The sequence below is a fragment of the Xenia sp. Carnegie-2017 genome, unplaced genomic scaffold (genome assembly GCF_021976095.1).
Source record: "Xenia sp. Carnegie-2017 unplaced genomic scaffold, XeniaSp_v1 HiC_scaffold_14, whole genome shotgun sequence".
NCBI classification, from domain to species: Eukaryota; Metazoa; Cnidaria; class Anthozoa; order Malacalcyonacea; family Xeniidae; genus Xenia; species Xenia sp. Carnegie-2017.
Window position 1 is genome coordinate 3,572,723 of NW_025813447.1, and position 20,693 is coordinate 3,593,415.

The window sequence follows — 20,693 nt, forward strand, 5'->3', positions numbered from 1 at the left end:
TTTCATGTCTTAACTTAAGTATTATAAGTATAATTGTTTGTGTGTGTGAATGTGTAGGTATTTGGGTGTCTGCTTTTTAGGGCAATTAAAAAATAAGATCAACACCCTTCAGATTTGGTAAACAAAATTTATCTATCTTGACGAAGAAGGCTCGCCATGAAGAAGGCTCGTATATTTATGCCAATGTTAAAAATGATTTCAACATACAGAGTCAAGCTAATGAGCAAGAATCTGGTGCTCCAAATAATAAACACAACTTTAACACAACAAAATTTGAAAATCCTTAAGCATATTTAGAAGTAAATGAAAAAAACTATACCCCGTTCATGAAAAACCACAAAAACAGAGAGTCAAACATTCATTCTTATCAGCAGTTGCAAAAAGAATCGATGCAAGACCATGGTAATACTTTCATGATTCCTATATTTCATGGCAATGAGCAACCAAACCAAAATGTCAAATAAAATAAGCTTTCAAAATAAGTGATTCTTTACAATCAAGTGTCGTAAAGATTTTTTAAAGAGTTGGAAGACTAAATTACTGTCTATATGATTTTACACAAGTCGGATCTTGATTTTCCAATATGATTTTACGCAGAAAGCGTTTACCCATATTTCACGAAAATGTTATTTGTGAATAAAGAGTTCAGTGTCATAACGCGACAAAGCGACTATCAAATATGTTAGAGTATAGTTTTTTCTAATACAAAATTCTTTCCTTTGTTTGGTGGTAAAAAAAACTATTGAAACATGGACAGTTTTCTTTTACGAAGAAAATTTGACTATTATAGTATTGAAAAATTTTAAAATCAAACACGACTTACCTTTGGATGTTTCTTTAGAACTTTATCACTTTTAATACAGAGGAGTGAACGTGCACGTACGATGCGCCAGCACACTGCTGTAAGGTCAGTCTTAAAAGAAAGAAATAACATTAATGATGATCTTCAATACATCGATCTGTACAATTTAACACATGGATAACCCGTCGATGAGATAATGGGCATGTTAACTCTTTTATACAAAAATAAGTCAGTAGAAATATAATCAAATTTAAACTTTAGTAATGGACTTGTTTAAGCGTTAAATTGAAATAGAGATGCAATAAAGAAAAGACAAGGGCATTCTTTGATGATGTGGAAAAGTACACCTGAGGTCACAAAAATGGCCAAGGTTACACATAAATAGAAATTATGTATCAAGGAATACTATAACTTACTATTAAAGTACTGAAGTACTTAACTGAAGGTAGACACAAAGGCGAACAAAAAGAGTATACAAAGATAGACATAAACTTACTCTCAACGGTACATGCACATTAAGATAGAAAAAAAGGTATACACAAGGATAAACAATAACGTAGACACAAAGGTATACACAAAAGTAGACTTGAAGGTGGACAAAAAATTATTAAGTAATTATTCATAACCTAGGTTTGCTCTCTAGGTTTTTTCAAATTTTGAATCTACCAACGGTCGATCGCCACAAATAATTCCCTGGAAATGGTCCGTATGATTAAATACGAAAATGTTCATTGATTTATGTTCACTGACCTGTTGTCCAATACTTCATGTATGTCCAATACATCATGTTTGTCCAAACATCATTAAAAATACGAAACTTCGGGTTTTTTGAAGTCACTAGTGAAAATTGTTTTGCTATGTAATTGAAACTTGTTTACAGTATTGTTTACCGACGGCTTTATATTAAAAATATTGCGTACACACACTGACAGTGGCTCAGAGACAGGGAAACCTACATAAGAAAGCGATATTTGCTTATGTCGTCACCATTCAACCGTTTTGAAATACAATGTGTGCTGATCAGTGCTGATGGACAGCTATTGGATATTTGTAATAAATATTTCTGCTTTTCAAAAGGTAAAACAAATCAATCGCCAGAGACGAGACATTTTGAATGACTAAATTTAGGCTGCGTTTATACTATACCGGATTCGCTGATCACGACATCTTCATTTGCTAGATTTAGTCTATTTGATTGTGTTTCTGAAGTTGAATAATTTCACTGCTTTTTAATATAAAGAATATTCAACTTGCTACGATAGAAATCCGGTATAGTGTAAACGGGGCCTTAGATTCTCTTGCCCCAGTTCGTGAAAAGGCCTTTCCTTTGTGACCCGCCCACGGGAGCACGTACAGATTGCTAATAGTATGGTTATAATAAAGCCTGTTTTCCACTAGCCACGTATCGTAACATATCGTAGCAAAACCTAACATGGCGCATGCGTGCTTATTAATTTAATAGTCAATAGGCACAAGCACGCATGCGCCATGTTACGTTTTGCTACAATACGTTACGATACGTGGCCAGTGGAAAACAGGCTTAAGTATTTCATGCTTTCAGTCAAACCTTTTAAGCTGAACAATTTACAACTGTAGACGATTAAAAGTCTTCAGTATACAATTGCAGATACGAAAGTACGATTTTCCAGTCCATTCGCATGTTTGGCAAGAATCAAGACCAAGGCTTAAAAGGATAATGATAATGCGACTTATTTTAGCGGCGTGCTTCCTCGTCCTTCTTTGCTGTCACAATGGCAGCGAAGCCATGTCATTCGAAATTGAGCGAGGAGAATTGGATACATTTAGGAATATAGAGTGTACAGAACAGGGCAATTGTACAGAAAGACAGTGTGAAATATATGGCGCCAACAGTGTAAAAAGTAAAAATTGCACTCGATGTCAATGTAAAGATGGTAGAGGAACGTTTCTTTCAACTAACGGTGACAACACTTACAACTGTACCAAAGATGAAGATATAGTCCCAGAATCTGGTAAGATGAACAGGGTAATAAATAATAAAAATAATCTACATGCAAATATGGTGGCTAATTATTTAAGTGTTTTAAATACAGTGATATATAAACAAAGACGTCACTATTTCAATTTTTGTTTAATGATAAATTGAGGACAATTGAATGTGATTTTGACAAATTTTGAAAACTATTCATTAAAAATCATTTCAAGTTTAAGTTCAATCATGATGCAGTGGAATAATGTCAAATGCAAGTAGGATAGGTGTATGTACGTTCAATAAAGCCAAAGTCAGTCTACTTTTGATTATGAAACCAAGATCATTCGTCATTTTGGTCATATGACTTCCTAATATTTTGAAAATCGTAATTGAAATTGATAATTAATTAACAACATTATTTTAATTTCTGGAAAGTTCGCCTTCTTCAAGGCATCAACTCCCATTGTAGCATATCAAGCAACGGATGAAATTTTACCCACAAAGAAACCTCGACGTTTTATTTTTGAAGATTTTCATCGTTAAGTTATATGATTCGTATTTCGTGCCGTTCTCTAATTGACACAAACTATTTGTTTGGCGGGTAGCACGCCTCCTTTTTTCTATGAACTAAAAATGAGACTGATTTATTTTGATAATGACAAATATTCTTGAAAAATTTAAAGTTTTGACCTTACTTACTCCTTCCTCGATTTAAAATTATATAAATATTAGCTAAGACGGCGATTGAGTACATTCGTTTGATGCTCCTTGTTTGATAAGGTAATCTGTAATTTTATTTGTCCGACCTATTAATCTCTTTTATATAACATGTTTTCGTGCTATCTTGCCCCAGCCCCCAGTTTCAAATCCGCTCCACAGTCACTAATGAGGTTAAATAAGAACGTTAAATTAGAGTTGAAACATAATATGTCATTTAACAATTTGAACAAATATTGACAAATTTATGTATAATTAAGCACAATCAATGTTTTCTTTGAACAGCTCTAAGAAACAAACGATTCCACTCATGAAGCGAGTTGGGGAAAACAAACAAGAAATATGCGTTGAATCTGAAGGAGAAAGCAAGCCACTAACAGGGAAACCATGTTCTTCAGCATCGTCACAACTTTGGGTGTCATTACGTAGAACTGAAGAAACTGTCTCCCTCATGAATGTTAAAACTTTACAATGCATGCATTTCATTCCTGATTGTGAAAAAGAACAAAGAACAGTTACTTTAGGTCAATGCAGCAAAAATAGTGGCTACGAACAAAAAGTTATGAACGAAAACGAAGACGAAGACGAAGACGAAGACGAAGACGAAGACGAAGACGAAACGAACGTACTCAGAGTTTTGCTAGAAATTGCAGCAAAAAATTAATGTGTTCATGAAAAACAGCCCGTGGTCAGAAACGATATTCGATAATCTATTCTCAAGATGGAAATGCAAATGAAGCTATAACTTGGCATTACAAAAATAACCATAAGAAAATAATCAAATACAAAGGTATGAGCAAAAGTTTGTACAATAAACATAAACAACGTAATGAATACGATAAATAAGACTATGATTCTATATGAATGCTTGTAAACTCAATAGAAACACGGGATCGACAATTAGGCGGTCGTTTTTGAAGCCAATTCTTTGTCAAAAAATTACAAAGTTGCAAATAATTAGTGTAAAGAAGTTAACATTATTTCATGGTGGTTGGTTGTGCAACACCATCGACCGCTAGATACGTTAATGAAAATCGTCAAACTTATTTTTCATAGGGTGCTACCGTTTTTAACTCAACATTCATGTATTCTCTTGTGGAAAGTCGTCCAATGGCATGCAAGAGCAAGCATTCTATGCTCCGCTGTTTCAAGGAAACGCCACATGCCGAGTAAACTGGTCCGAATCGAAGCAGCTTAATGAAACAAAATGGAGGAAATTAACGACACCCAACGACGATAAATTGATTTACGTGGAAAATAATACAAGTGAAAATTTAAAAATTTTAAAGGTGAGACTGGCTGTACATTGATTGAACCGATTCGGGTGGACAGAAGAGAATTTTGCTAACCATAACTTATAGACGAAAATATAAGGACTTTTGAGCAATATCACACAATAAGAGGGTGGGGGAAGAGGAAGTCTGGAAAAGGGGAAGGATATTTGTTCAAATAACTTTTGATCCTTTGATGGCTAAGATTTTTGATTTGCTGGCCACACATTAGGAGCATACCTCAACGAATATTTGTTTTTCTTTTATTTTTGATAATCCAGGTGCAAAATAGCGCATTAAATAAGTACCAGGGTTATTTGATGAAACTAGTAGTTACCTGTGAAAGCGAAACAACCAAAGAAAATCTTGAAAGTGAATCTCATTGTTTGCTCTTAAAGTTTCCAACAATACTAAAAGAGGTGAGTCTACCATTAATCCAATCTTTCTTTTGTATAATCACCAGGACACGATGTGTGCAAATCCATAATTTTGTTATGTCAAATTTATAAACATGGAAGGTATGCAAAACTTTTTTGGTTGATGCGTAACTATAAATTTAGTTCATGCATCTGTATTTTGCTGTGGATAAAAGACTTCGCAAAGACTTTTGCTAAAATGAAGTAAAGAGATAATGCATGATATAGGTGTCTGTGGCATACCCACTGGCGTAGCCAGCCCGCAAATTTTGCTTTGTAAATTTTTCTGTAAAACCTTATTCCAGCCGACAATTTGAAAAAATGAACGAGAAAACACAATCTAAAAACACATCATCTTGTAAACTCAAGATTAGAGTTATAATAGCAAGAGACAAGATTTAAAGAAATAATTCGACAAAAGCGCTATTCATGTTGCAAACTGCCATGACGCGCAATAACCGACATTTTAAACTTACACGTTTGTGGATGTAGTCATGTAGATCGTCCAGGTTAGTAGAGTCCTGTGAAGGACTGTTGTTGTTGTTGTTGACGGAGATTTCGACAACCATAGCGGTAGTCATTTTCAGAATCAAAGACGACTACCGCTAATGTTTTCGAAACGTCAACAACAAAAACAACAGTCTTTCTCAAGACTCTTCACATCTGGACGATCTACATCCACAAACACGTAACGATACTCTCGGGTTCAAACAATTTACATTATTTTCAACTTATATGACACAATTAATGACATAAATTTACCACATCACTTTTCTACTCATGATCACATTCCCAACAACACTAGCACTTTGCACTGTCTTCATTACAACAATCCTAATCTTTTGCTTTTCCTTGAGGCGATTTATGTACGTTTTAAAAAGCCTCAGCTGAACTCTGGTCTGTGAAGGCTTCTAAAGAACTTGTATTTTTTTCCTAATTTCTTTGATGTAATTGTGAATAGTAACGCCTTCTAAAGAAAATATTTTTTTCTAATCCCTGGTCTAATTGTAAACAGTAACACCTTCTAACCTTTTTTTTCTTTCGAATGCTTACGTTTATTCCTTTGTAGCTAAAAACAATATAAGATCACGCTTGCTTGTAAAAAAACACCTAGCTTGATAATATAGAGTGGAAATATTCCTTTACATCTTGCCTTTTTCAGTTATAACTCGTAGCCAGTCAGCAACTGTAAACACAATACATTTTTATAGAAATTACATAGCGGGAGTATAACTTGCTGGCCGGCTAAGCTATTGAGCACAACTTCACTGTGGTTGACCGGGTTGTCTTTAAGTTACCTTTAATGTGTGGTCATTTTATATTTTGCCATCTTCGTGATGTATTTGGTAGTGGGATTGATTTCTTAAAAACATTTCTTAGACAACATCAACAACCTCGAACAACAACGTCGTCACAGACCCCGTCCAGATGACCACATCACCAACCTCGAAAAACAACGTCGACACAGACCCCGTCCAGATGACCACATCACCCGTCCAGATGACCACATCACCCGTCCAGATGACTACATCACCCGTCCAGATGACTACATCACCCGTCCAGATGACCACATCACCAACATCAAGTAGCAACCACACACGTCAACCCCACGAAGAACGTGAAGGAGGCTCATCTCAGGCAATTGTTATAGCAGTTTCTGTATCAATCGCAACCATTGTCCTTATGTTCGTCTTGTTTTATTTTGTGTGGTATCGAAAACATAAAAGGTATTAAAATAAATTTTATGCTCACACTTCTTCAAGGATCAGTCTTTCAATTGTGAGAAAATACGTACGCTGTGTGTACATTTGGGTATTATGGCATGGGTATACAAATAAAATTCTGTATGTTTAACGTACATAAAAACATACAAAAAAATATACTATTCGTTTGATTCTAATACCATGCGATGGTTACGATGACAAACCGTTTCTCTGAAATTTTTCTCCCAAATTTGAAAAAATTTGCTCTGTGCTCACGGTGTTGTCTAACTAACTGTTACACTTTTTCTTACAGAAATAAGAAATCGCCTCATGAAGAAGGTAAACTACTTTTTTGTATGCATAGAAAAGTGGTAAAAGGCACATTTATAAAACAGTTTAATGGTAAAATGTTAATGGTAAAACGCATTTTTCTGCAAGTTTTCGTTCAAGCCATGATCATAAAATATATATGTTCGTTATTTTGGTTGCATGTCCTGTGTGTAGTGTCATAAACAATCAATAAATATAGAATTGCATTGAAGAAAATTAAAGATTTTGGATGTTCGACAAGGTAAAACTTCGTTTTCAACTTTCTTACTAAGAAGTTCGCCTTTGACGTTTTATTTTAGGCCATCCCCTTGACCCAACGTACCAATCACAAACAGAACCAGAGTATGTAGATCCATTACAAGTGATCAATGATACAGGAATAAACACCGAGAACGATCAAGGTATTTTTCTTGCCTTTATCATTTTGCTTCTGAAAAAAAATCTCTTCCTTCAAAAGCTATGTTTATGTACGGGTGTTGTGAATGGGTTAGCTGCGCCGTGTGTAAACCGGTTTTGCTTGGGTTCACAAGAGTTTTTCCATAGGGAGGTTGTAATTTCTATAGGGACGTTGTAATTAGAAGTTGTAAACAAGGAAACAATGGTTAGGTACACATTTCTTGGGATAGAGTTGTCATGGTATTTATAGGAATTCATAGTTGGGTATGCTGAGGTTGGAATTGGGTATACATTGCTTGTTATGGCCAAATTTTGAATTCCATCGAAAACATTGAACAACATAAAGTGTAAATGAACCGATTAATCTACATCATTTTTTGTTGAACAGCTCAGACAAGGAACATTGTTGGATGCTGTAAGATAGTACAATGAAGACTTTGTCGTGGTGACAAGTGTAAAAATTGTTTCAAAAATAGCAATTGCCATGGTGGATGGTCAAAATCCCAAGATGGTCCAAAAGAGTTCTAAAAAGAACTGTTTTACAATACATCAACGAAATATAGTTCTACAAAGAAGAACTGTTTTAAAAACAGTTGATGCATTTCGGCGGACTACTCTTAAGGGTGTCAACTTCGGCTAAATGAGATGAGAGATGACGCTTGAAACAGTTCACTTTTTCTTGCCATTATAAATATCCAATGATTTTAAGTTCTCATTTATCAGACGTTGAAACCTGATGAGTGGTCAGCGGAAATCCATCGTGTCTTTTAGTTTTAAAACAGTTGTTTTAAAACAATTTGGTTGGTGTTTTAGTTGTGAAACATTTCTTTTCAGAACTATCAAATTATTTTGGCCATCCTAAAAAATATTTACGATATTTTAAGATGTAACACTAGCACCTGAGGTCTTGAAACAGCGCACTTTGATGTTTCTAATTGTTATTTAAATTCTTTAGATTCGTCAGCAAAATATGAATACATTGATCATCTTAAATTGGCAAATTTGAAGTCAAAAAAGCCAGAACCGAAGTACGAGTGCGTTGATAACACTGAAATGCCTCAAGCACCAGATGTTTCAAAGATACGAGAACTGAAATATGACTATGCTACAGATGAAATACCGCGGCTCAACTTAAAACCTACAGCACCAGATGTTCCAACAGAACAAGAATTGAAATATGATTATGCTACGGATGAAATACCGCGGCTCAACTTAACAAAACCTGGAGCACCATTTTCTTCAAAAGAACAAGAGCCTAATTATGACTATGCCAATAGTACTCCGACGGTCAAGCTAAACAGTCAGACACCCTCATCTACCCTTAACAGTCCTTCAAAAGAGCCTGCCTACCATACATTGGAGGAACCCAATCCTTCACCATACTATTCGACGATAGAAAATGATGATGATAAAAGCTCGGAACACTCTACTATCGTATGAGCAAACTTTTCTTTATTTGTCTTATTTCTTCATCTGTCTAAAATTTAACTCACAGATGTAAAAAGCTGTAGCTACTTGACTTAATCGAACTATTTTCTAGCTTATCATGTAATGTAGAGCAAATACAACATAATGCAATGAATAGAACCCTCACTCGGGTGCTGGAAAAATACCTAATACTGCTAGTGCATCAATGCCTTCACAAATCAGCCATTGTTACGATTAGCTTATAACAACTCAGTTGTTGACATATGCTGTCAACATGTTCAATGAAGACCTCACAGATTAAATGGAAGTAAACTTTCACTAAGGCAGCAACAGTATGAACTGCCAGCACTAAAACAGCATGTCATGAAGCTCATTCTCTGCTGAATTTGTGTCGTCTTTCAACTAAAATGTTTATTACAACTTATTCAACTTTTTCTTTCATGTCTTAACTTAAGTATTATAAGTATAATTGCTTGTGTGTGTGTATGTGTAGGTATTTGGGTGTCTTCTTTTTAGGGCAATTAAAAAATAAGATCAACACCCTTTAGATTTGGTAAACAAAATTTATCTATCTTGACAAAGAAGGCTTGCCACGAAGAAGGCTCGCCACGAAGAAGGCTCGTATATTTATGCCAATGTTAAAAATGATTTCAACATACAGAGTCAAGCTAATGAGCAAGAACCTGGTGCTCCAAATAATGAACACAACTTTAACACAATGAAATTTGAAAATCCTTTAACATATTTAGAAGTAAATGAAAAAAACTATACCCCGTTCATGAAAAACCGCAAAAACAGAGAGTCAAACATTCATTCTTATCAGCAGTTGCAAAAAGAATCGATGCAAGACCATTGTAATACATTTATGATTCCATTATCTCATGGCAATGAGCAACCAAACCAAAATTTCAAATAAAATAAGCTTTCAAAATAAGTGATTCTTTACAATCAAGTGTCGTAATGATTTTGAAAAAAGTTGGAAAAAAAATTTACTGTCTATATGATTTTACACAAGTCGGATCTTGATTTTCCAAAATGATTTTACGCAGAAAGCGTTTTCCCATATTTCATGAAACTGTTATTTGTTAATAAAGAGTTCAGTGTCATAACGCGACAAAGCGACTATCAAATATGTTGGAGTATAGTTTCTCCTAATACACAACTCTTTCCTTCGTTTGGTGGTAAAAAAAGACTATTGAAACATGGACAGTTTTCTATTACGATGAAAATTTGACGATTATAGTATTGAAAAATTTTAAAATCAAACACGACTTACCTTTGGAAGTTTCTTTAGAACTTTATCACTTTTAATACAGAGGAGTGAACGTGCACGTCCGATGCGCCAGCACACTGCTATAAGGTCAGCCTTAAAAGAAAGAAATAACATTAATGATGATCTTCAATACATCGATCTGTACAATTTAACACATGGATAACCCGTCGATGAGATAATGACATGTTAACTCTTTAATACAAAAATAAGTCAGTAGAAATATAATCAAATTTAAACTTTAATAATGGACTTGTTTAAGTGTTAAATTGGAATAGAGATGCAATAAAGAAAAGACAAGGGCATTCTTTGATGATGTGGAAAAGTATACCTGAGGTCACAAAAATGGCCAAGGTTACACATAAATAGAAATTATGTATCAAGGAATACTATAACTTACTATTAAAGTACTGAAGTACTTAACTGAAGGTAGACACAAAGTCGAACAAATAGAGTACACAAAGATAGACATAAACTTACTCTCAACGGTACATGCACATTAAGGTAGGAAAAAAGGTAGACACAAGGATAAACAATAAAGTGTAGACACAAAGGTATACACAAAAGTAGACTTGAAGGTGGACAAAAAAATTATTAAGTAATTATTCATAACCTAGGTTTGCTCTCTAGGTTTTGCAAATTTTGAATCTACCAACGGTCGGAAACCACAAAAAATTCCCTGGAAATGGTCCGTATGACTAAATACGAAAATATTCATTTATGTTCACTGACCTGTTGTCCAATACTTCATGTATGTCCAATACATCATGTATGTCCAAACATTAAAATTACGAAACTTCGGGTTTTTCGAAGTCACTAGTGAAAATTGTTTTGCTATGTAATTGAAACTTGTTTACAGTATTGTTTACCGACGGCTTTATATTAAAAGTATTGCGTACACACACTGACAGTGGCTCAGAGACAGGGAAACCTACATAAGAAAGCGATATTTGCTTATGTCGTCACCATTCAACCGTTTTGAAATACAATGTGTGCTGATCAGTGCTGATGGAGAGCTATTGGATATTTGTAATAAATATTTCTGCTTTTCAAAAGGTAAAACAAATCAATCGCCAGAGACGAGACATTTTGAATGATTAAATTTAGGCTGCGTTTATACTATACCGGATTCCCTGATCACGACATCTTCATTTGCTTTAAAGGTGTAACTGTTCGGAGTAAAAGCTTATTAAGCCAATAGATTTAGTCTATTTGATTGTGTTTCTGAAGTTGAACAATTTCACTGCTTTTTAATATAAAGAATATTCAACTTGCTACGATAGCAATCCGATATAGTGTAAACGGGGCCTTAGATTCTCTTGCCCCAGTTCGTGAAAAGGCCTTTCCTTTGTGACACGCCCACGCGAGCACTAACAGATTGCTACACATATGGTTATAATAAAGCCTGTTTTCCACTAGCCACGTATCGTAACATATCGTAGCTAAACCTAATATGGCGCATGCGTGCTTATGAATTTAATAGTCAATAGGCACAAGCACGCATGCGCCATGTTACGTTTTGCTACAATACGTTACGATACGTGGCTAGTGGAAAGCAGGCTTAAGTATTTAATGCTTTCAGTCAAACCTTTTAAGCTGAACAATTTACAACTGTAGACGATTAAAAGTCTTCAGTATACAATTGAAGATACGAAAGTACAATTTTCCAGTCCATTCGCATATTTGGCAAGAATCAAGACCAAGGCTTAAAAGGATAATGATAATGCGACTTATTTTAGCGACGTCCTTCCTCGTCCTTCTTTGCTGTCACAATGGCAGCGAAAACATGTCATTCGAAATTGAGCGAGGAGAATTGGATACATTTAGGAATATAAAATGTACAGAACAAGGCAATTGTACAGAAAGACAGTGTGAAATATATGGCGCCAACTGTGTAAAAAGTAAAAATTGCACTCGATGTCAATGTAAAGATGGTAGAGGAACGTTTCTTTCAACTAACGGCGACAACACTTACAAATGTACCAAAGATGAAGATATAATCCCAGAATCTGGTAAGATGAACAGGGTAATAAATAATAAACTTAATCTACATTCAAATATGGGGGCTAATTATTTAAAGGACATTGGCAACGAAAATTTTTATGGCATATTTTTGAACCTTTGTGATGTCTAACAACTAAAATAGAAAAATTTTTTCTCAAAAATATTTTGTTGCTGAGATATTTGCAGCAAAAGTTTTATAAATTGCGCCATCTTGGATAAAATTTTGAAAAAATTATCTCGAGCGGTAGTGACGTCATTGGCTGGTGAGCAGTCAAAACAACAATACAATATACTTTGTGATTGACTGCGTTACAACACATTTAAAGCGTATTTTACGGGATTTTTTTGCTGTAATGGATGACATACACGAAAATCAACCGGGTGAGGTTCTTTCCTATCAATATAAACCTGAAGTGAAGGCCGAAACAAGCGAAGAAAGCGGTTCCGAACAGGAGAGTGAGCAGAGCGACTTGTCCTCGTCGGAGGATGAAATACATGCTGAATTTGATAAAGCAAATGCTTGGCGCCTTCAAACTCTTAGTTGGTGTAAGTGTGGACATTGTACTTTGTCAAAAAAGGCAATCAATCGAGTGTTTTTGTTGCCACGAAAAAGCACTTGAATACAATGAGTATGAGGCTTTGCTAGGCCAAACAGAAACTCAAGGATAAATTGCTTGACAACACACCAAGAATTTAGGGACAATATGCTCTCAGAAAGTGTGTTAAAGGTAGACATGTGTCGGCATCTGTGTCGGCATCTTGAAGAAAACTGGCCCCTGTCTGATGAGGATATAGAGAGAATACACAAGCTGTATCGATTAGTCGCATATCAAAGATGTTCTAGGTGGATTTTTCAAATTTTGGGGAAGAAACATCGAAGACCATTTCCTGCTTGTGTTTATGCTAGCATACGAAAACGCTTCGCGTCAACAGACGGACTTTATACATTTATACATAAATACGCATGTTATCACGAAAGACCGTAAATTTAGTCTTAGACAGACGCTCTTTCATGTTCTTTGTTATGATCTGCAATTGCGATGCCATATCATTGTCAAAGGATTGTCACGAACTGCGCAAAAGCAAAATGCATGAGTGATCCACCCAAAACTTGTATTCATTCATAAGTTATAAAGTTAATGGAAAAGTGTACTTGTACATTGTGCACGCAAACACGCACGTAAAACATTACGGATAAACGAAACTCTACAGTCAAGAACAAAACATAGCGGCTTAGAGCTTATCACCTATATAAAACTACATAATCTTTCAAAGACTCTTATGTATACAAATAATAAATTAAACGTATAACTCATTTGTTGGTCACAGGTTTGTAATATGGGAAAATGAAATATTTCTATTGCACGAAATGTGCAGTGTATCAAACGCGCTTGTTGTTGTCTGGGCTTACACTTGGTATGTCGCAAAAGCCTAGTTGTAAGATCTGCTAAAATAAACGTTTCTACGTCTTATAACGACTAAATATTGGAAAAGTATATAAGCGTGATAAACTACACAACTTTTGTTAATCTTAACAACCGCCGACTGTTGTTTTTGTTTTAAAATTCCAGTGAGCAAATGTGCTATATATTATTATAATGCTATTATTTTATATTGTGTCATTCAGTGGATACCAGCCAATGACGTCAGTAATGTATTCCTGCATAAATTAGCATAAGGCTTTTTTTCCAAAATGGCGGATAAGGATCCAACTTTATGTCAAATTTTCTCAACAGCAAAATTCAAAAGAGACACGAAAACACGAAATTAAGTATTCCATAGCTATCTATGATAAACGTATGAAAAAAAAATTTTCGTTGCCAATGTCCTTTAAGTGTTTTAAATACAGTGATTTATAAACAAAGACGTCAATATTTCAATTTTTGTTTAATGATAAATTGAGGACAATTGAATGTGATTTTGACAAATTTTGAAAACTATTCATTAAAAATCATTTCAAGTTTAAGTTCAATCATGATGCAGTGGAATAATGTCAAATGCAAGTAGGATAGGTGTATGTACGTTCAATAAAGTCAAAGTCAGTCTACTTTTGATTATGAAACCAAGATCATTCGTCATTTTGGTCACATGACTTCCTAATATTTTGAAAATCGTAATTGAAATTGATAATTAATTAACAACAATATTTTAATTGCGGAAAAGTTCACCTTCTTCAAGGCATCAATTCCCATTCTAGCATATCAAGCAACGGATAAAATTTTACCCACAAAGAAACCTCGACGTTTTATTTTTGAAGATTTTCATCGTTAAGCTATATGATTCGTATTTTATGCCGTTCTCTAATTGACACAAACTATTTGTTTGGCGGGTAGCACGCCTCCTTTTTTCTATGAACTAAAAATGAGACTGATTTATTTTGATAATGACAAATATTCTTGAAAAATTTAAAGTTTTGACCTTACTTACTCCTTCCTCGATTTAAAATTATATAAATATTAGCTAAGACGGCGATTGAGTACATTCGTTTGATGCTCCTTGTTTGATAAGGTAATCTGTAATTTTTATTTGTCCGACCTATTAATCTCTTTTATATAACATGTTTTCGTGCTATCTTGCCCCAGCCCCCAGTTTCAAATCCGCTCCACAGTCACTAATGAGGTTAAATAAGAACGTTAAATTAGAGTTGAAACATAATATGTCATTTAACAATTTGAACAAATATTGACAAATTTATGTATAATTAAGCACAATCAATGTTTTTCTTTGAACAGCTCTAAGAAACAAACGATTCCCACTCATGAAGCGAGTTGGGGAAAACAAACAAGAAATATGCGTTGAATCTGAAGGAGAAAGCAAGCCACTAACAGGGAAACCATGTTCTTGGGCATCGTCACAACTTTGGGTGTCATTACGTAGAACTGAAGAAACTGTCTCCCTCATGAATGTTAAAACTTTACAATGCATGCATTTCATTCCTGATTGTGAAAAAGAACAAAGAACAGTTACTTTAGGTCAATGCAGCAAAAATAGTGGCTACGAACAAAAAGTTATGAACGAAAACGAAGACGAAGACGAAGACGAAGACGAAGTCGAAGACGAAGACGAAGACGAAACGAACGTACTCAGAGTTTTTGCTAGAAATTGCAGCAAAAAAATTAATGTGTTAATGAAAAAACAGCCCCGTGGTCAGAAACGATATTCGATAATCTATTCTCAAGATGGAAATGCAAATGAAGCTATAACTTGGCATTACAAAAATAACCATAAGAAAATAATCAAATACAAAGGTATGAGCAAAAGTTTGTACAGTAAACGTAAACAACGTAATGAATACGATAAATAAGACTATGATTCTATATGAATGCTTGTAAACTCAATAGAAACACGGGATCGACAATTAGGCGGTCGTTTTTGAAGCCAACTCTTTGTCAAAAAATTACAAAGTTGCAAATAATTAGTGTAAAGAAGTTAACATTATTTCACTCATGCATGGTTGGTTGTGCAACACCATCGACCGCTAGATACGTTAATGAAAATCGTCAAACTTACTTTTCATAGGGTGCTACCGTTTTTTTAACTCAACATTCATGTATTCTCTTGTGGGAAAGTCGTCCAATGGCATGCAAGAGCAAGCATTCTATGCTCCGCTGTTTCAAGGAAACGCCACATGCCGAGTAAACTGGTCCGAATCGAAGCAGCTTAATGAAACAAAATGGAGGAAATTAACGACACCCAACGACGATAAATTGATTTACGTGGAAAATAATTTAAGTGAAAATTTAAAAATTTTAAAGGTGAGACTGGCTGTACATTGATTGAACCGATTCGGGTGGACAGAAGAGAATTTTGCTAACCATAACTTATAGACGAAAATATAAGGACTTTTGAGCAATATCACACAATAAGAGGGTGGGGGAAGAGGAAGTCTGGAAAAGGAGAAGAATATTTGTTCAAATAACTTTTTATCCTTTGATGGCTAAGATTTTTGATTTGCTGGCCACACATTAGCAGCATACCTCAACGAATATTTGTTTTTCTTTTATTTTTGATAATCCAGGTGCAAAAGAGCGCATTAAATAAGTACCAGGGTTATTTGATGAAACTAGTAGTTACCTGTGAAAGCGAAACAACCAAAGAAAATCTTGAAAGTGAATCTCATTGTTTGCTCTTAAAGTTTCCAACAATACTAAAAGAGGTGAGTCTACCATTAATCCAATCTTTTTTTTGTATAATCACCAGGACACGATGTGTGCAAATCCATAATTTTGTTATGTCAAATTTATAAACATGGAAGGTATGCAAAACTTTTTTGGTTGATGCGTAACTATAAATTTAGTTCATGCATCTGTATTTTGCTGTGGATAAAAGACTTCGCAAAGACTTTTGCTAAAATGAAGTAAAGAGATAATGCATGATATAGGTGTCTGTGGCATACCCACTGGCGTAGCCAGCCCGCAAATTTGCTTTGTAAATTTTTCTGTAAAACCTTATTCCAGCCGACAATTTGAAAAAATGAACGAGAAAACACAATCTAAAAACACATCATCTTGTAAACTCAAGATTAGAGTTATAATAGCAAGAGACAAGATTTAAAGCAATAATTCGACAAAAGCGCTATTCATGTTGCAAACTGCCATGACGCGCAATAACCGACATTTTAAACTTACACGTTTGTGGATGTAGTCATGTAGATCGTCCAGGTTAGTAGAGTCCTGTGAAGGACTGTTGTTGTTGTTGTTGACGGAGATTTCGACAACCATAGCGGTAGTCATTTTCAGAGTCAAAGACGACTACCGCTAATGTTTTCGAAACGTCAACAACAAAAACAACAGTCTTTCTCAAGACTCTTCACATCTGGACGATCTACATCCACAAACACGTAACGATACTCTCGGGTTCAAACCATTTACATTATTTTCAACTTATATGACACAATTAATGACATAAATTTACCACATCACTTTTCTACTCATGATCACATTCTCAACAACACTAACACTTTGCACTGTCTTCATTACAACAATCCTAATCTTTTGCTTTTCCTTGAGGCGATTTATGTACGTTTTAAAAAGCCTCAGCTGAACTCTGGTCTGTGAAGGCTTCTAAAGAACTTGTATTTTTTTCCTAATTTCTTTGATGTAATTGTGAATAGTAACGCCTTCTAAAGAAAATATTTTTTTCTAATCCCTGGTCTAATTGTAAACAGTAACACCTTCTAACCTTTTTTTCCTTCGAATGCTTACGTTTATTCCTTTGTAGCTAAAAACAATATAAGATCACGCTTGCTTGTAAATAAACACCTAGCTTGATAATATAGAGTGGAAATATTCCTTTACACCTTGCCTTTTTCAGTTATAACTCGTAGCCAGTCAGCAACTGTAAACACAATACATTTCTATAGAAATTACATAGCGGGAGTATAACTTGCTGGCTGGCTAAGCTACTGAGCACAACTTCACTGTGGTTGACCGGGTTCTCTTTAAGTTACCTTTAATGTGTGGTCATTTTATATTTTGCCATCTTCGTGATGTATTTGGTAGTGGGATTGACTTCTTAAAAACATTTCTTAGACAACATCAGCAACCTCGAACAACAACGTCGACACAGACCCCGTCCAGATGACCACATCACCAACATCAAGTAGCAACTACACACTTCAACCCCACGAAGAACGTGAAGGAGGCTCATCTCAGGCAATTGTTATAGCAGTTTCTGTATCAATCGCAATCATTGTCCTTATGTTCGTCTTGTTTTATTTTGTGTGGTATCGAAAACATAAAAGGTATTAAAATAAATTTTATGCTCACACTTCTTCAAGGATCAGTCTTTCAATTGTGAGAAATTACGTACGCTGTGCGTACATGTGAGTAGTATCGAAAACATAAAAGATATTAAAATAAATTTTATGCTCTTGCTTCTTCAAGGATCATTCTTTCAATTATGCGAAAATAGGTACGCTGTGTGTACATTTGGGTATTATGGCATGGGTATACAAATAAAATTCTGTATGTTTAACGTACATAAAAACATACAAAAAAATATACTATTCGTTTGATTCTAATACAGTTTGACAAACCGTTTCTCTGAAATTTTTCTCCCAAATTTGAAAAAATTTGCTCTGTGCTCACGGTGTTGTCAAAACTAACTTTACACTTTTTCTTACAGAAATAAGAAATCGTCTCATGAAGAAGGTAAACTACTTTTTTGTATGCAGAGAAAAGTGGTAAAAGGCACATTTATAAAACAGTTTAATGGTAAAATGTTAATGGTAAAACGCATTTTTCTGCAAGTTTTCGTTCAAGCCATGATCATAAAATATATATGTTCGTTATTTTGGTTGCATGTCCTGTGTGTAGTGTCATAAACAATCAATAAATATAGAATTGCATTGAAGAAAGTTAAAGATTTTGGATGTTCGACAAGGTAAAACTTCGTTTTCAACTTTCTTACTAAGAAGTTCGCCTTTGACGTTTTATTTTAGGCCATCCCCTTAACCCAACGTACCAATCACAAACAGAACCAGAGTATGTAGATCCATTACAAGTGATCAATGATACAGGAATAAACACCGAGAACGATCAAGGTATTTTTCTTGCCTTTATCATTTTGCTTCTGAAAAAAAATCTCTTCCTTCAAAAGCTATGTTTATGTACGGGTGTTGTGAATGGGTTAGCTGCGCCGTGTGTAAACCGGTTTTGCTTGGGTTCACAAGAGTTTTTTCCATAGGGAGGTTGTAATTTCTATAGGGACGTTGTAATTAGAAGTTGTAAACAAGGAAACAAAGGTTAGGTACACATTTCTAGGGATAGAGTTGTCATGGTATTTATAGGAATTCATAGTTGGGTATGCTGAGGTTGGAATTGGGTATACATTGCTTGTTATGGCCAAATTTTGAATTCCATCGAAAACATTGAACAACATAAAGTGTAAATGAACCGATTAATCTACATCATTTTTTGTTGAACAGCTCAGACAAGGAACATTGTTGGATGCTGTAAGATAGTACAATGAAGACTTTGTCGTGGTGACAAGTGTAAAAATTGTTTCAAAAATAGCAATTGCCATGGTGGATGGTCAAAATCCCAAGATGGTCCAAAAGAGTTCTAAAAAGAACTGTTTTACAATACATCAACGAAATATAGTTCTACAAAGAAGAACTGTTTTAAAAACAGTTGATGCATTTCGGCGGACTACTCTTAAGGGGTGTCAACTTCGGCTAAATGAGATGAGAGATGACGCTTGAAACAGTTCACTTTTTCTTGCCATTATAAATATCCAATGATTTTAAGTTCTCATTTATCAGACGTTGAAACCTGATGAGTGGTCAGCGGAAATCCATCGTGTCTTTTAGTTTTAAAACAGTTGTTTTAAAACAATTTGGTTGGTGTTTTAGTTGTGAAACATTTCTTTTCAGAACTATCAAATTATTTTGGCCATCCTAAAAAATATTTACGATATTTTAAGATGTAACACTAGCACCTGAGGTCTTGAAACAGCGCACTTTGATGTTTCTAATTGTTATTTAAATTCTTTAGATTCGTCAGCAAAATATGAATACATTGATCATCTTAAATTGGCAAATTTGAAGTCAAAAAAGCCAGAACCGAAGTACGAGTGCGTTGATAACACTGAAATGCCTCAAGCACCAGATGTTTCAAAGATACGAGAACTGAAATATGACTATGCTACAGATGAAATACCGCGGCTCAACTTAAAACCTACAGCACCAGATGTTCCAACAGAACAAGAATTGAAATATGATTATGCTACGGATGAAATACCGCGGCTCAACTTAACAAAACCTGGAGCACCATTTTCTTCAAAAGAACAAGAGCCTAATTATGACTATGCCAATAGTACTCCGACGGTCAAGCTAAACAGTCAGACACCCTCATCTACCCTTAACAGTCCTTCAAAAGAGCCTGCCTACCATACATTGGAGGAACCCAATCCTTCACCATACTATTCGACGATAGAAAATGATGATGATAAAAGCTCGGAACACTCTACTATCGTATGAGCAAACTTTTCTTTATTTGTCTTATTTCTTCATCTGTCTAAAATTTAACTCACAGATGTAAAAAGCTGTAGCTACTTGACTTAATCGAACTATTTTCTAGCTTATCATGTAATGTAGAGCAAATACAACATAATGCAATGAATAGAACCCTCACTCGGGGGCTGGGAAAATACCTAATACTGCTAGTGCATCAATGCCTTCACAAATCAGCCATTGTTACGATTAGCTTATAACAACTCAGTTGTTGACATAATCTGTCAACATGTTCAATGAAGACCTCACAGATTAAATGGAAATAAACTTGCACTAAGGCAGCAACAGTATGAACTGCCAGCACTAAAACAGCATGTCATGAAGTTCATTCTCTGCTGAATTTTTGTCATCTTTCAACTAAAATGTTTATTACAACTTATTCAACTTTTTC

The 20,693-nt window shown here is 34.8% G+C and overlaps 2 protein-coding genes across 4 annotated transcripts; both read left to right on the plus strand.

Moving 5' to 3' along the window:
• The first annotated feature begins 2,424 nt into the window (after positions 1-2,424).
• Positions 2,425-3,784, plus strand: LOC124434294. The gene is made up of 2 exons (XM_046984182.1): positions 2,425-2,793; positions 3,756-3,784. The coding sequence occupies exons 1-2, from the start codon at positions 2,499-2,501 to the stop codon at positions 3,782-3,784; spliced, it is 324 nt and encodes a 107-aa protein (XP_046840138.1). The 5' UTR covers positions 2,425-2,498.
• A 794-nt stretch (positions 3,785-4,578) lies between these two features.
• On the plus strand, positions 4,579-20,693 carry LOC124434811. Of its 3 annotated transcripts, none has more exons than XM_046984736.1 (7): positions 4,579-4,759; positions 5,023-5,160; positions 6,538-6,644; positions 6,729-6,884; positions 7,174-7,199; positions 18,731-18,832; positions 19,785-20,693. In XM_046984736.1, the coding sequence occupies exons 1-7, from the start codon at positions 4,586-4,588 to the stop codon at positions 20,267-20,269; spliced, it is 1,188 nt and encodes a 395-aa protein (XP_046840692.1). In that variant the 5' UTR covers positions 4,579-4,585; the 3' UTR covers positions 20,270-20,693. The 3 variants fall into 3 exon arrangements, with proteins under 3 accessions (XP_046840692.1, XP_046840693.1, XP_046840691.1); XM_046984737.1 differs by lacking the exons at positions 18,731-18,832; positions 19,785-20,693 and adding exons at positions 7,490-7,591; positions 8,542-9,168 and having other exon boundaries at positions 6,538-6,593; XM_046984735.1 differs by having other exon boundaries at positions 6,538-6,884.

Coding starts and splice junctions, on each gene's coding strand:
- LOC124434811 (XM_046984735.1), top strand. CDS start 4,586: ATGCAAGAGCAAGCATTCTATGCTCCGCTGTTTCAAGGAAACGCCACA. Junction 4,760..5,022: donor AAAATTTAAAAATTTTAAAG/GTGAGACTGGCT, acceptor TTGATAATCCAG/GTGCAAAATAGCGCATTAAA. Junction 6,885..7,173: donor TGGTATCGAAAACATAAAAG/GTATTAAAATAA, acceptor TTTTTCTTACAG/AAATAAGAAATCGCCTCATG.
- LOC124434294 (XM_046984182.1), top strand. CDS start 2,499: ATGATAATGCGACTTATTTTAGCGGCGTGCTTCCTCGTCCTTCTTTGC. Junction 2,794..3,755: donor AGATATAGTCCCAGAATCTG/GTAAGATGAACA, acceptor TTCTTTGAACAG/CTCTAAGAAACAAACGATTC.